The sequence below is a fragment of the Salmo salar genome, unplaced genomic scaffold (genome assembly GCF_905237065.1).
Source record: "Salmo salar unplaced genomic scaffold, Ssal_v3.1, whole genome shotgun sequence".
In the NCBI taxonomy this organism is placed as follows: Eukaryota; Metazoa; Chordata; class Actinopteri; order Salmoniformes; family Salmonidae; genus Salmo; species Salmo salar.
This window is the reverse complement of record NW_025549205.1, coordinates 1-17,357: the sequence shown is the minus strand read 5'-3', so window position 1 is coordinate 17,357 and position 17,357 is coordinate 1. Positions and strand designations below refer to the sequence as shown.

The 17,357-nt window shown below is 42.7% G+C and overlaps 1 protein-coding gene across 1 annotated transcript in view; it reads right to left on the bottom strand.

Moving 5' to 3' along the window:
* Positions 1 to 15,555, bottom strand: part of LOC123735940 (B-cell receptor CD22-like) — a 31,796-nt gene extending 16,241 nt beyond the window's left edge. Inside the window, exon 1 of the mRNA XM_045713112.1 lies at positions 15,474 to 15,555. Coding sequence (XP_045569068.1) covers position 15,474 — 1 coding nt within the window. The 5' untranslated portion in view covers positions 15,475 to 15,555. The remainder of the gene's footprint in view (positions 1 to 15,473) is intronic.
* Positions 15,556 to 17,357: the final 1,802 nt, after the last annotated feature.

Here is a 17,357-nt window from a genome sequence, read left to right as displayed (position 1 = left end):
TCTATAAACACATTCAATTTACACTCCTCATCAGCTGCATCAAAGTGATACTGAAGGTTTCAGTGTTCTAGACTAGAGCTCTCCCTACTGGCATCTCAGCATTACTGTAGTGTCTCTTCGTACGATGGGCAGTAATATAATGCCTTGATCATATTCAGTTACACTGGCTTCTTCCCAAATGGCACCCTATGTCAAAAGTAGTACACTATTAAGGGAACAGGGTGCCATTTGGGAGAGAACCACTGTTGGCCATCGTGTATAGTACTGGTACCTAATAATAATGTCCTCAATAATGTTGGGCTAATAACAACATAACAAACTAATGAAACGCAACACTGGCGTTAAAAAGTAAAATTTAAGCACACAAAAATTGATGTCTGTTCTATAGAACATGCCGCTATCATATTCTGTTCCACTGTTGGCCCTTGTGAACAGCAGATGGCAAGCAGTGGATAGCAGCTGATTTACGGGCTCCTGACCTACTCCGCTATTTTGTGTCTTTTTGTGCTGATTTTAACTTTACTCTGACCGAAAACAGCTTCCGGACATCAGAACAGTGATCATTTAACTTGATATGGACAAACATTTCTACCTCAACGAGATGGCAAATTATGGACGTTCTGCTTACTCCGGACCAGGCCCTAATCCCCCCGGGACTCGAAAGAGGAAGTGGCGGCAATAGAGAGGCAAGCGAGCAGGCATCCTGACGAGATTACGTTGGCGATCAAATAGACCACCATTGCCCTCTGTTCTATTGTAAATAAGATTGTGTTCTTAACTGACTTTCCTAGTTAAATAAAGGTTAAATACAAAATGTATTTAATAAATTAATATTGGCGAACGTGCAGTCACTGGAGAACAAACTGGATGAGCTATGTTCTATCCTATCACTGGAAAACTGTAATACGTTTTTCTTGAGTTGTGGCTGAATGAGGACCTGGATATACATCTTGCTGGTTTTTCTACACAAAAATGTTTTGCTTTCTAGAACCTTAAAGGGTTATTTGGCTGATGCCATAGGAGAACCCTTTGAAGAATCCTTTTAGGTTCCAGGAAGAACCTTTTTGAATTACAGGTAGAACCTTTTTGGGTTCCATGTAGAACCCTTTCCACAGAGTGTTCTACATGTAAACGAAAGGGGTTCTACCTAGAACCAAAAAGGGTGCTCCTATTGGGACAGCCGAGGAACCCTTTTGGAACCCTTTTTCTCTAAGAGTGCATCTTCAAGAATGGATGGCAGACTCTGGTAAGTCGAAGGGAGGAGGGGTGTGTCTCTTTGTTAAGGAAGTCTCAAGTTTTTGCTTGCCTGAGTTAGAATACCTTGTGATAAGCAGTAAACAATACTGTTTACCAAGAGAGTTTTCATCTACACTGAACAAAAATATAAACGCAACATGCAAAATATTTTAAGATTTTACTGACTTACAGTTCATATAAGGAAATCCGTTAATTTAAATAAATGTATTAGGACCTAATAGATTTCATATGACTGGGAATACACATATGCATCTGTTGGTCACAGATACCTTAAAAAAGTAGGGGCATGGATCAGAAAACTAGTCAGTATCTGGTGTGACCACTTTTTTGTCTCATGCAGCGCGACATCTCCTTTCCATAGAGGCCTGTCGAATGTTGTCCAACTAATCTTTAATGGCTGTGAGAAGTTGCTGAATATTGGCAAGAACTGGAACATGCTGTCGTACACGTCGATCCAGAGCATCCAAAGCATTCTCAATAGGACAGTGGTGAGTATGCAGGCCATAGAAGAACTGGGACATTTTCAGCTTCCAGAAATTGTGTATGATTCTTGCGACATGGGGCCATGCATTTTGATGCTGAAACATGAGGTGATGGCGGTGGATGAATAGCACAAAAATGGGCCTCAGGATCTCGTCACAGTATCTCTCTGTATTCAAATTGACATCGATAAAATGCAATTGTGTTCGTTGTCCATAGCTTATGCCTAACCATACCATAACCCCACTGCCACCATGGGGTATACTGTTCACAACGTTGGCATCAGCAAAACGCTTGCCCAGACTACGCCATACACGCTGTCTGCTATCTGCCCGGTACAGTTGAAAACAGGATTCATCCGTGAAGAGCACACTTCTCCAGCGTGCCAGTGGCCATCGAAGGTGAGTATTTGCCCACTGAAGTCGATTACGATGCCAAACAGCAATCAGGTCAAAATATGCAGTTCTGTCCTTGAGCAAGGCAGTTAACACCCAACAACAACTGATCCCTGGTGCCGATGATGTCGATTAAGGCAGATCCCGCAGTGTTGCTCTGTTTCAGAGGGGTTAGGTTAACTGTAGAAGAAGTTTACAATTGGTTCATTCATCCCCTTCCTCTCCCCTGTAACTATTCCCCAGGTCGTTACTGTAAATGAGAACGTGTTCTCAGTCAACTTACCTGGTAAAATAACGGATAAATAAAATAAAGAAGACACATTTTAGTTGAATGCATTTAGTTGTGCAACTGACTGGGTATCCCCCCTTTCCCTTACATGTGTGTACATTTTTATTTTACCTTTATTTAACTAGGAAAGTCAGTTAAGAGCAAATTCTTATTTTCAATGATGGCCTAGGAACAGTGGGTTAACTGCCTTGTTCAGGGGCAGAACGACAGATTTGTACCTTGTCAGCCCAGGGATTCAATCTGCAACCTTTCAGTTACGAGTCCAACACTCTAACCACTAGGCTACCTGCCGACCCATAACCACCTCAATTATTTCATACCCCTGCACATCAACTAGGTACTGGTAAATAGACATGTTATTTTTTACTCATTATTGTTATTTGTTATTCACTGTGTATTTATTCCTTGTGTCACTATTTAAAATGTTTTTACTCTGCATTGTTGGAAATGGACCCGTTAGTAAGCATTTCAATCCACCGTCACTGTGTCTCACGTAAATAATACTCCTAAACACAACCCTCCATCACTGTGTTTCATATTAATACTGTATTACTCCTAAAAGCTAAACACCCAATCCCCTCTTACTTTAGCCCATTTTCAAACACGTCTCCACAAAAATCTATTACTGTCAGAGTCCTTAAAATAGCAGGAAAAAGTATTATATATGAAACCACATGTACAATACTGTATCAGATTAATATGCAGAAATACATCTACAGAGTACATAACAGAAAAACAAAACAACATACATTCCAATAGCATCGCCATGCACATAACAGGATACAGAAGTTCATGGTTACAAACAAATTATAAAATATACATATTTTAAGATATCGTCAAGCATACTTACAGAGTGAAGGGTAGACGTGTTGTAAGTTAACTTACTGTCAGTAAACAGACACTGAGTGTGAAGTTTGAGATCTGTGGTTAACCCAACATTGAAGTAGTCTGTGTCCATAGAGTTTAATAGAGGGCGCACTTGCTTCAAAACTAAAGCCATTGAATACAAACTTTCAGTTGGTTTACCGACTGTCATTAAAGTTATGGAAGTTGAAGAAGAAGACATTAACTACTTTAAAATGGAGATAGTCCTCAATTGCTCTTCTAATTCTGTTGCAGACGACATAATGACAAATATGCATAGATGGACCCTCTAGACAAATCTATGTCAGGAACTAAGAAGCTGATGCAGAGAGGGCTTCCTTCCTCAGTCACACATACAGTGTTCGAGAGCATCAAAACTGTGATGCATCGTGGGTAAATTGTGACTGACTGACTGACTGAGTGAGTGAGTAGTTATTTATCATGCAAGGTCATTTGTAGATCTCGACTCGTCTATAAAGTCGGCTGCAATGTCAAACACTCCTACATTTACATAACATTATAGCATTTGTAGCAAAAATCTAATTCAAATCATGGGACCGATAATATGATTTGTCAGATTAACATTAGCACATCATGTTCAAATCATCTATAAGTGACTTTGTTGAGCTTCACATTGAATTTTATACATTTGGATGATTTGGACATGATTTGGACATGATAAAATGACTAAAAGAAATGTGCAAAAAATGCTAATATTGGTCGGATGACTTGAATGGGATTTGTGCCACAAATGCTAAAACATTAGCAAGTGGAAACAGTACCAGGGGAAACTAAACCAAAGCATGGATTGCTGACATAGGAGGACATGAGGATGATGAGGGTGATGTGTTGATGAGGATGATGTGTTGATGAGGATGATGTGTTGATGAGGATGATGTGTTGATGATGATGATGTGTTGATGATGATGATGTGATGATGTGTTGATGAGGATGATGATGTGTTGATGAGGATGATGTGTTGATGAGGATGATGTGTTGATGATGATGATGTGTTGATGATGATGATGTGATGATGTGTTGATGAGGATGATGATGTGTTGATGAGGATGATGTGTTGATGATGATGATGTGTTGATGATGATGATGTGATGATGTGTTGATGAGGATGATGATGTGTTGATGAGGATGATGTGTTGATGAGGATGATGTGTTGATGATGATGATGTGTTGATGATGATGATGTGATGATGTGTTGATGAGGATGATGATGTGTTGATGAGGATGATGTGTTGATGAGGATGATGTGTTGATGATGATGATGTGTTGATGATGATGATGTGATGATGTGTTGATGAGGATGATGATGTGTTGATGAGGATGATGTGTTGATGAGGATGATGTGTTGATGAGGATGATGTGTTGATGAGGATAATGAGGATGATGTGGATGATGTGTTGATGAGGATGATGTGTTGATGAGGATGACGTGTTGATGAGGACGATGTGTTGATGTAGGATGCAGCTAAACAGCTTGACACAATAATTTCTGAGGTAGAGCCTCTACTGATTGAAGATAGCATGTAAATGGCTGTGAGAAACCTATCTAGTAACTGGACCTCTCTGTCTTTTAGGAGTCCTGTAAAAGGCTGTGAGAAACCTATCTAATAACTGGACCTCTCTGTCTTTTAGAGCCCTGTAAAAGGCTGTGAGAAACCTATCTAGTAACTGGACCTCTCTGTCTTTTAGAGCTCTGTAAAAGGCTGTGAGAAACCTATCTAGTAACTGGACCTCTCTGTCTTTTAGAGTCCTGTAAAAGGTTGTGAGAAACCTATCTAGTAACTGGACCTCTCTGTCTTTTAGAGTCCTGTAAAAGGTTGTGAGAAACCTATCTAGTAACTGGACCTCTCTGTCTTTTAGAGCTCTGTAAAAGGCTGTGAGAAACCTATCTAGTAACTGAACCTCTCTGTCTTTTAGAGCCCTGTAAAGGTTGTGAGAAACCTATCTAGTAACTGGACCTCTGCCTTTTAGAGTCCTGTAAAAGGCTGTGAGAAACCTATCTAGTAACTGGACCTCTGTGTTTTAGAGTCCATAGCATCCAAAGGCATATACATCTGTCAGCTGGTGTGACCTCAACAAGAAATGTCCAAAATTCCAACGCAATTACAACGTTAAAACAGACAACCCCCAACCTCACGTATGTGGACACTGCCCTGTCTGTAAAGGTATGTGGTATCCTACACTGCCCTGTCTGTAAAGGTATGTGGTATCCTACACTGCCCTGTCTGTAAGGTGATGTGGTATCCTACACTGCCCTGTCTGTAAAGGTATGTGGTATCCTACACTGCCCTGTCTGTAAAGGTATGTGGTATCCTACACTGCCCTGTCTGTAAAGGTATGTGGTATCCTACACTGCCCTGTCTGTAAAGGGGCTTTGAAAAGCAGAGACACTGAAGTGGTTCAAGAAGTGGAACATGAGTGCTACCTTCAACCATTGGATGAAGATGAACATTCAGAGACATTTGTGTTTTATGACTTTGAGAGTAATCAGCAACCAGGGGTTTATCTACCAATTGTTGTTTCCACCATGACTTTCAAGGGTGAAAAGTGGTCAGCAGACAGACTCAACTGTGCTAACATTTATAAACCCCCAGTACTAAAACACTGTGCTCTACTCTGTCTAAAACATTTATAAACCCCAGTACTAAAACACTGTGCACTACTCTGTCTAAAACATTTATAAACCCCAGTACTAAAACACTGTGCACTACTCTGTCTAAAACATTTATAAACCCCCAGTACTAAAACACTGTGCTCTACTCTGTCTAAAACATTTATAAAACCCTGCTACTAAAACACTGTGCTCTACTCTGTCTAAAACATTTATAAAACCCCAGTACTAAAACACTGTGCTCTACTCTGTCTAAAACAATTTATAAACCCCTGCTACTAAAACACTGTGCTCTACTCTGTCTAAAACATTTATAAACCCCAGTACTAAAACACTGTGCTCTACTCTGTCTAAAACATTTATAAACCCCAGTACTAAAACACTGTGCACTACTCTGTCTAAAACATTTATAAACCCCAGTACTAAAACACTGTGCACTACTCTGTCTAAAACATGTATAAACCCCAGTACTAAAACACTGCTCAACTCTGTCTAAAACATTTATAAACCCCAGTACTAAAACACTGTGCTCTACTCTGTCTAAAACATTTATAAACCCCCAGTACTAAAACACTGTGCTCTACTCTGTCTAAAACATTTATAAAACCCCAGTACTAAAACACTGTGCTCTACTCTGTCTAAAACATTTATAAACCCCAGTACTAAAACACTGTGCTCTACTCTGTCTAAAACATTTATAAAACCCCAGTACTAAAACACTGTGCTCTACTCTGTCTAAAACATTTATAAACCCCAGTACTAAAACACTGTGCTCTACTCTGTCTAAAACATTTATAAACCCCTGCTACTAAAACACTGCTCAACTCTGTCTAAAACATGTATAAACCCCAGTACTAAAACACTGTGCTCTACTCTGTCTAAAACATTTATTAACCCCAGTACTAAAACACTGTGCTCTACTCTGTCTAAAACATTTATAATCCCCCAGTACTAAAACACTGTGCTCTACTCTGTCTAAAACATTTATAAACCCCGGTACTAAAACACTGTGCTCTACTCTGTCTAAAACATTTATATAACCCCAGTACTAAAACTTTTATTTTTATCCCAATTCTAGATCCTATGATTCCTATCTTCTTTTGAATCCCTTGATCAAATCATATCAAATTATATTTGTCACATCACCGAATACAACAGGTGTAGAAATTACATTGAAATTCTGACTTACAAGCCCTTAACCAACAATGCATTTAAGAAAACAAGGTTAAGAAAGTAACAAAATAAAACAATTATAGAAAATAGGACAAATGTTAAAATAAAAATAATTAAGGAGCAACAAAAAAATAACAGTCGCGAGGCTATATACAGGGGTACCGGTACAGAGTCAATGTGGAGGCTATATACAGGGGGTACCGGTACAGAGTCAATGTGGAGGCTATGTACAGGGGGTACCGGTACAGAGTCAATGTGGAGGCTATATACAGGGGTACCGGTACAGAGTCAATGTGGAGGCTATATACAGGGGGTACTGGTACAGAGTCAATTTGAGGAGGCTATATACAGGGGGTACCGGTACCGAGTCAATTTGGAGGCTATATACAGGGGGTACTGGTACAGAGTCAATGTGGAGGCTATATACAGGGGTACCGGTATAGACTCAATGTGCGGGGCACTGGTTTGTCAAGGTAATTGAGGTAATATGTACATGTAGGTAGAGGTAAAGTGACTGTGGATAACTGGGTAGAAGAAGGTGTTGCAGCCAGTGTCAAAGCCCAAGGTAGTCAAGTCTTGTTTTTTTGTAGACCCAGCCTTCAACAAGTGACACAGGGGGTACCGAGGCTTTCGACTCTGTCAATCACCACATCCTCATCGGCAGACTCAATAGCCTTGGTTTCTCAAATGATTGCCTCGCCTGGTTCACCAGCTACTTCTCTGAAAGAGTTCAATCTGTCAAATCGGATGGCCTCTGGTAGTTCTATGGGGTGCCACAGGGTTCAGTTATTGGGCCAACTCTTTTCTCTGTGTACATCAATGATGTCTCTCTTTCTGCTGGTGAGTCTCTGATCCACCTCTACGCAGACGACACCATTCTGTATACTTCTGGCCCTTCTTTGGACACTGTGTTAACACTGTGTTAACAACCCTCCAGACGAGCTTCAATGCCATACAACTCTCCTTCCTTGGCCTCCAACTGCTCGTAAATACAAGTAAAACTAATGCATGCTCTTCAACCGATCGCTGCCTGCACCTAACCCGCCCGTCCTTACTTAGAATATGTGGACAACTACAAATACCTAGGTGTCTGGTTACACTGTAAGCTCTCCTCCCAGACTCACATCAAACATCTCCAATCCAAAGTTAAATCTAGAATTGGCTTCCTATTTCACAACAAAGCATCCTTCACTCATACCGCCAAACATACCCTTGTAAAACTGACCATCCTACCGATCCTCGACTTCGGCGATGTCATTTACAAAATAGCCTCCAATACCCCACTCAATAAACTGGATGCAGTCTATCACAGTGCCATCCGTTTTGTCACCAAAGCGCCATATACTACCCACCACTGCGACGTATGCGCTCTCGTTGGCTGGCCTCGCTTCATACTTCGTCGCCAAACCCACTGGCTCCAGGTCATCTACAAGACCCTGCTAGGTAAAGTCCCCCCTTAATTCAGCGCACTGGTCACCATAGCAGCACCCACCTGTAGCACGCGCTCCAGCAGGTATATCTCTCTGGTCACCCCCAAAGCCAATTCCTCCTTTGGCTGTCTCTCCTTCCAGTTCTCTGCTGCCAATGACTGGAACGAACTACAAAAATCTCTGAAACTGGAAATACTTCTCTCCCTCACTAGCTTTAAGCACCAGCTGTCAGAGCAGCTCACAGATCACTGCACCTGTACATAGCCCATCTATAATTTAGCCCAAACAACTACCTCTTCCCCTACCATATTTATTTATTTATTTATCTCCTTTGCACCCCATTATTTCTATTTCTACTTTGCACTTTCTTCCACTACAAATCTACCATTCCAGTGTTTTACTTGCTATATTGTACTTACTTTGCCACCATGGCCTTTTTTGCCTTTACCTCCCTTATTTCACTTCATTTGCTCACATTGTATATAGACTTATTTTTCTACTGTATTATTCACTGTATGTTTGTTTTACTCCATGTGTAACTCTGTGTTGCTGCTTTGCTTTATCTTGGCCAGGTCGCAATTGTAAATGAGAACTTGTTCTCAACTTGCCTACCTGGTTAAATAAAGGTGAAATAAAAATAATTACATTGTTTAAGTTTCTTTCCCACGAGATTAGGCTTAGAGAAGAGGTATCGTGTGGCCACAGCTTTGTATGTGGAACTTTCCCAGGAAATCAGACACTCTTTTTAAAGAGTACATCAATACCTCCTTGAGAGGCGAGCAAATGGCTTCAGGATATCCTGCATCAGCCACAGATCAAGAGAGCAAAGACAGATACATTCAGGACTATCATGAAAAGGGGAGCATACGTCTTGACCCTGACAGAATAGAGGTCATCAAAGCCAAAAGAAATGTGTGTAAACTTCTCTTGAACAGTTTCTGGGGCAAATTTGCTCAGAGAAGTAATATATTAACATCAATCATTAAAGATCCCGAATAATTATTGTAATACATTTTTTTTCAGACCAATATGTAATTACTAATTTTTAGTTCTTGAATCAAGACATAGCTCTGGTGTAATGGAGACGTAACAAGAAGAGGGTTCTACCAGCTCCTACCACGGCCTATGGACTATACACCCTCATGGAGCAGCTGCAGAGGAGGGTTCTACCAGCTTCTACCACGGCCTATGGACTATACACCCTCATGGAGCAGCTGCAGAGGAGGGTTCTACCAGCTTCTACCACGGCCTATGGACTATATACCCTCATGGAGCAGCTGCAGAGGAGGGGTCTACCAGCTTCTACCACGGCCTATGGACTATATACCCTCATGGAGCAGCTGCAGAGGAGGGGTCTACCAGCTTCTACCACGGCCTATGGACTATATACCCTCATGGAGCAGCTGCAGAGGAGGGTTCTACCAGCTTCTACCACGGCCTATGGACTATATACCCTCGTGGAGCAGCTGCAGAGGAGGGGTCTAACAGCTTCTACCACGGCCTATGGACTATATACCCTCATGGAGCAGCTGCAGAGGAGGGGTCTACCAGCTTCTACCACGGCCTATGGACTATATACCCTCATGGAGCAGCTGCAGAGGAGGGGTCTACCAGCTTCTACCACGGCCTATGGACTATATACCCTCATGGAGCAGCTGCAGAGGAGGGTTCTACCAGCTTCTACCACGGCCTATGGACTATATACCCTCATGGAGCAGCTGCAGAGGAGGGTTCTACCAGCTTCTACCACGGCCTATGGACTATATTCCCTCATGGAGCAGCTGCAGAGGAGGGGTCTACCAGCTTCTACCACGGCCTATGGACTATATACCCTCATGGAGCAGCTGCAGAGGAGGAGGTTCTACCAGCTTCTACCACGGCCTATGGACTATATGCCCTCATGGAGCAGCTGCAGAGGAGGGGTCTACCAGCTTCTACCACGGCCTATGGACTATATACCCTCATGGAGCAGCTGCAGAGGAGGGGTCTACCAGCTTCTACCACGGCCTATATACCCTCATGGAGCAGCTGCAGAGGAGGGTTCTACCAGCTTCTACCACGGCCTATGGACTATATACCCTCATGGAGCAGCTGCAGAGGAGGGGTCTACCAGCTTCTACCATGGCCTATGGACTATATACCCTCATGGAGCAGCTGCAGAGGAGGGGTCTACCAGCTTCTACCACGGCCTATGGACTATATACCCTCATGGAGCAGCTGCAGAGGAGGGTTCTACCAGCTTCTACCACGGCCTATGGACTATATTCCCTCATGGAGCAGCTGCAGAGGAGGGGTCTACCAGCTTCTACCACGGCCTATATACCCTCATGGAGCAGCTGCAGAGGAGGGTTCTACCAGCTTCTACCACGGCCTATGGACTATATACCCTCGTGGAGCAGCTGCAGAGGAGGGGTCTCACCAGCTTCTACCATGGCCTATGGACTATATACCCTCATGGAGCAGCTGCAGAGGAGGGTTCTACCAGCTTCTACCACGGCCTATGGACTATATTCCCTCATGGAGCAGCTGCAGAGGAGGGGTCTACCAGCTTCTACCACGGCCTATATACCCTCATGGAGCAGCTGCAGAGGAGGGGTCTACCAGCTTCTACCACGGCCTATGGACTATATACCCTCATGGAGCAGCTGCAGAGGAGGGTCTACCAGCTCCTACCACGGCCTATGGACTATATACCCTCATGGAGCAGCTGCAGAGGAGGGGTCTACCAGCTTCTACCACGGCCTATGGACTATATACCCTCGTGGAGCAGCTGCAGAGGAGGGGTCTACAGGCTTCTACCATGGCCTATGGACTATATACCCTCATGGAGCAGCTGCAGAGGAGGGGTCTACCAGCTTCTACCACGGCCTATATACCCTCATGGAGCAGCTGCAGAGGAGGGTTCTACCAGCTTCTACCACGGCCTATGGACTATATTCCCTCATGGAGCAGCTGCAGAGGAGGGGTCTACCAGCTTCTACCACGGCCTATATACCCTCATGGAGCAGCTGCAGAGGAGGGGTCTACCAGCTTCTACCACGGCCTATGGACTATATACCCTCATAGAGCAGCTGCAGAGGAGGGGTCTACCAGCTTCTACCACGGCCTATGGACTATATACCCTCATGGAGCAGCTGCAGAGGAGGGTTCTACCAGCTTCTACCACGGCCTATGGACTATATACCCTCATGGAGCAGCTGCAGAGGAGGGGGTCTACCAGCTTCTACCACGGCCTATGGACTATATTCCCTCATGGAGCAGCTGCAGAGGAGGGTTCTACCAGCTTCTACCACGGCCTATGGACTATATTCCCTCATGGAGCAGCTGCAGAGGAGGGTTCTTTACCATGACACAGACTCTGTGGTAGATGTAAGCAAACCTGGTGATTGGAACCCCTCTCTCAGCAACTATTTGGGTGGTTTAATGAGTGAACTCGAAGATGGTGACCATATTATTTCAATAACATGATACAATTTAACATTTGTGACATTCTTTAAACATTTGATGTGAGCATACACATTGATTATAGAGTCTTAAAGGATATATACTTAAACACTTTTTCTAACAAAACGATCTACTGTCCTATCATTACTTCTTAAATCATCATTACAAAGAGATACAACATCTTCAAAAAGAAACTCCACGGGCTCTTTGGCCACAGGTAGAAAACACAGTGTTGACCACAGGTAGAATACACAGTGTTGACCACAGGTAGAATACACAGTGTTGACCACAGGTAGAATACACAGTGTTGACCACAGGTAGAATACACAGTGGTGACCACAGGTAGAATACACAGTGTTGACCACAGGTAGAATACACAGTGTTGACCACAGGTAGAATACACAGTGTTGACCACAGGTAGAATACACAGTGTTGACCACAGGTAGAATACACAGTGGTGACCACAGGTAGAATACACAGTGTTGACCACAGGTAGAATACACAGTGTTGACCACAGGTAGAATACAGTGTTGACCACAGGTAGAATACACAGTGTTGACCACAGGTAGAATACACAGTGGTGACCACAGGTAGAAAACACAGTGGTGACCACAGGTAGAATACAGTGGTGACCACAGGTAGAAAACAGTGTTGACCACAGGTAGAATACACAGTGTTGACCACAGGTAGAATACAGAGTGTTGACCACAGGTAGAATACACAGTGTTGACCACAGGTAGAATACACAGTGTTGACCACAGGTAGAAAACACAGTGGTAACCACAGGTTGTTGAAAAGGTTATATTGTACTTCTTTGAAGCTGTAGTAGATCTTTGATCCATTTTGTTTAAAAACTGTTTACTAAATGGGGGGAAATTAGAAAATGTGGGGGGAAAGCCGTAGGAATCCAAAAAAGTGAAATGAGAAAATCCGGGGGGGGAAAATGATGAGATTTTTCTACCTCCTTCGTCATCTTCTAATGTGACAGCTAACCAATGTTCACCAGGCAGGTGTTCAGCATGGGTATTGACAATGAACATGGCCGGTTGCTCCTGCCATTTCTCAATAGGTAGTTCATCACAAGCCCAAACTCCACAAAACAGTTTTCCGGTCAAGGGGTTCATGAGACCTTCTAGCTCTTGGGTATTCATGTTTTGATCAATGATCCTTAACACAGTGGGGGGGAAAGTATTTCATCCCCTGCTGATTTTGTACGTTTGCCCACTGACAAAGAAATGATCAGTCTATAATTTTAATGGTAGGTTTATTTGAACAGTGAGAGACAGAATAACAACAACAAAAATCCAGAAAAATGCACGTCAAAAATGTTATAAAATGGTTTGCATTTAAATGAGGGAAATAAGTATTTGACCCCTCTGCAAAACATGACTTAGTACTTGTGGCAAAACCCTTGTTGGCAATCACAGAGGTCAGATGTTTCTTGTAGTTGGCCACCAGGTTTGCACACATCTCAGGAGGGATTTTGTCCCACTCCTCTTAGCAGATCTTCTCCAAGTCATTAAGGTTTCGAGGCTGACGTTTGGCAACTCGAACCTTCAGCTCCCTCCACAGATTTTCTATGGAGGTCACTCCAGACCTTAATGTGCTTCTTCTTGAGCCACTCCTTTGTTGCCTTGGCCGTGTGTTTTGGGTCATTGTCATGCTGGAATACCCATCCATGACCCATTTTCAATGCCTGGCTGAGGGAAGGAGGTTCTCACCCAAGATTTGACGGTACATGGCCCCGTCCAACGTCCCTTTGATGCGGTAAAGTTGTCCTGTCCCCTTAGCAGAAAAACACCCCCAAAGCATAATGTTTCCACCTCCATGTTTGACGGTGGGATGGTGTTCTTGGGGTCATAGGCATCATTCCTCCTCCTCCAAACACGGCGAGTTGAGTTGATGCCAAAGAGCTCCATTTTGGTCTCATCTGACCACAACACTTTCACCAGTTGTCCTCTGAGTCATTCAGATGTTCATTGGCAAACTTCAGACGAGCATGTATATGTGCTTTCTTGAGCAGGGGGACCTTGCAGTCGCTGCAGGATTTCAGTCCTTCACGGCGTAGAGTGTTACCATTTGTTTTCTTGGTGACTATGGTCCCAGCTGCCTTGAGATCATTGACAAGATCCTCCCGTGTAGTTCTGGGCTGATTCCTCACCGTTCTCATGATCATTGCAACTCCACGAGGTGAGATCTTGCATGGAGCCCCAGGCCGAGGGAGAGTTACCATGGTTATTATTATTTACAGGGACACTGAGGAGTCAACATAATGAACTCTAAACACTGGATAGAGGGGCTCAGTGAATGTGGAGGTGAATGTGATCAGGTGGGTCAGTGTGTCAGAGGAGGCTCTATAGAAGGACAGAGTGCCGGCTGACCAGTCCAGATACACTCCTACTCTGTGGGGGCTGGAGGAGGGACGTCTATGGTAGTGGGATGATTATTATGCCAGGCAGAGTATCTGTTTTCAGAGCAGAACAGACTCCAGGACTTGTCATTGTGTCCAAGACAACAGTCATCACCCCATCCTCTCCTGTTGATTCCTTTATATGTCACTCCTATATAAGCCCCTCTCCCACTCCACTCTACCTCCCAGTAACAGCGCCCAGTCAGACCCTCTCTACACAGCACCTGTCTCCAGTCCTCAAATCTCTCTGGGTGATCAGGATACGGCTGCTCCTCTGTCCTACATGTCACCTTTCTGTTCTCCTCAGACAGAGAGAGGAGTCTGTTTACTGTGTTTGGGTCCAGTGTGAGATCACAGACATCTGATGGATGAAACCAGACACAATATTAGAAATCATCATCATTCACATTAGAATGTTAACTCACTTTTCACTAATTCATTTAATGTAGATGTTTCTAGGTATCAAAAGGAGAAGTTAAGGTAACTTGAGACTTGTTGAATGATCACATGTTATACTGTATGGTAATATAAAAACACACTTATTCACATTAATTACACACACACACACACACACACACACACAGTCAAAGCAACTCTTTGTAAACGTTGGTGTCCCTGATTTCTGCTTCTGTAGAACTACAGATGATATTTAATATGACCAAGTCAGTAATGATGGTGGACTTTGACTTAACTTGAATTAAGACTTATTCTTAGTCATATTCTTCACAGCAGTCAACACTCACATTTTCTAGGCCCAGGTTTCATTCTGTTCTCTCCACCATGTTCCACACTGTAGCAGTAAGCAGAAAAACAGACAGTCATTGAGGGATACACCTGAACTCTCTCACACACACACACACACACACACACACACACACACACACACACACACACACACACACACACACACACACACACACACACACACACACACACACACACACACACACACACACACACACACACACACACACACACACACACACACACACACACACAGTTAGCATATAACTTTGTCCAAGTGGAGTTCAGAATGTTTGTCTTAACTAGCCTGAAAAGTCCAACATGTCTGATATGAACATTGACATAAACCCTCTACATACTTGAGTTTCTCCAGTCTGCAGTGTGGATCCTCCAGTCCAGCAGAGAGCAGTCTGACTCCTGAGTCTCCTGGGTGATTGTAGCTCAGGTCCAGCTCTCTCAGGTGTGAGGGGTTTGACCTCAGAGCTGAGACCAGAGAAGCACAGCCTTCCTCTGTGACTAGACAGCCTGACAGCCTGCAACGAGTCAAATCATATTAAAACCACACTGATATTCTTTGGTGGTGAAAATAGTGGCAGTATATTTTTTCAACATATTCAGATATATCAGTGTCATGAAACCTTCCATATCTATTCAGAAATTAATGTATCATATTATAAATTACAATTATCAGAAGTTTTGCCTGCAGATAGAAACATGAATAATACAAATATTTGAGAAGACTGACCAGACCAGTTTAAAAGCAGTTTCAAGTTTAAAACAGTATTTCATATGAGGTGAGAGTATATAATGTCACCTTTTATAGCAGGATATTTTCTATTCATTTCTGTTTCACCATTTAGAAAAAAGCACTTTTATGTATCTTGTAATAGTATTAAAATAGTCAAAAGATTAGTATTTGGTCCCATATTCTTTGACTGCAATACCATCAAGCCTGTGACTGCCATGATTGGGAAAAGAATCGAATGAGTGAAAGTTGCAGAGGCTACAACAAAACATGCTAACCTCTCACCATTACCAATAACAGAGGCTACAACAAAACATGCTAACCTCTCACCATTACCAACAGAGGCGTTACAACAAAACATCTAACCTCTCACCATTACCAATAACAGAGGCTGGGCAACAAAACATGCTAACCTCTCACCATTACCAATAGCAGAGGCTACAACAAAACATACTAACCTCTCACCATTACTCAATAACAGAGGATACAATAAAACATGCTAACCTCTCACACATTACCAATAACAGAGGCTACAACAAAACATGCTAACCTCTCCACCATTACCAACATAGGCTACAACAAACACAACCCCACCACCACTAACAACAAGGCTAAATAAAACATGCTAACCTCTCACCATTACCAATAACAGAGGCTACAACAAAACATGCTAACCTCTCACCATTACCAATAACAGAGACTACAACAAAACATGCTAACCTCTCACCATTATCAATAACAGAGGCCTGTCATTCATCCATTAACGATTCATTTGTTTATTCATAAATGTGGTATTATCATCACATGAATGTAGAAGTGTTCAGGAAACATCTTCTATTCTTACTGACAACACAAGTGAAGTGACTCCAAAATGACAGGACATTATTCACCATTAATATTTACTATGGAAAAATATAATCTAAAACACAACCCAATTTAAAACTGTAGCTTCACTGTCCAAACACATGTGAAAGATTGTGGACTATGTGTTCTGGTAAACACATGTGGATCTGGTGAACAGTTATCCTTGTTAACTCAACTACAGGAATACTGGCCTCAGAGTCTCCAAGTTTGCTTGGGTGTGGATCCTCCAGTCCAGCCAGAGAACAGCTTCACTCCTGAATCCTTCAGGTCATTGTTGCTCAGGTCCAGCTCTCTCCAGGTGTGAGGAATTTGACTTCAGCTGAGACCAGAGAAGCACAGCCTTTCTCTGTGACCCACAGCCTGACAGCCTGCAACAAGATCATCATGGACTTCACAAACACACTGTTAATTTAACACCAGTGGCTAGAAGGACAATTGGAAGATGCATTTGGTTCATATTCCCAAACAACTATATAGATTACATCTTCTGTCTCCTAGAATTGTATGGTTATATTGTTACTAGATGAATATCTTGATTCAATATGTTATTCAATATATTATATACATATTATAATACATTTTTTCTCTAAACATAATATTTCTTCCCGATGATTAGTTCCTTAAATGTCATTTT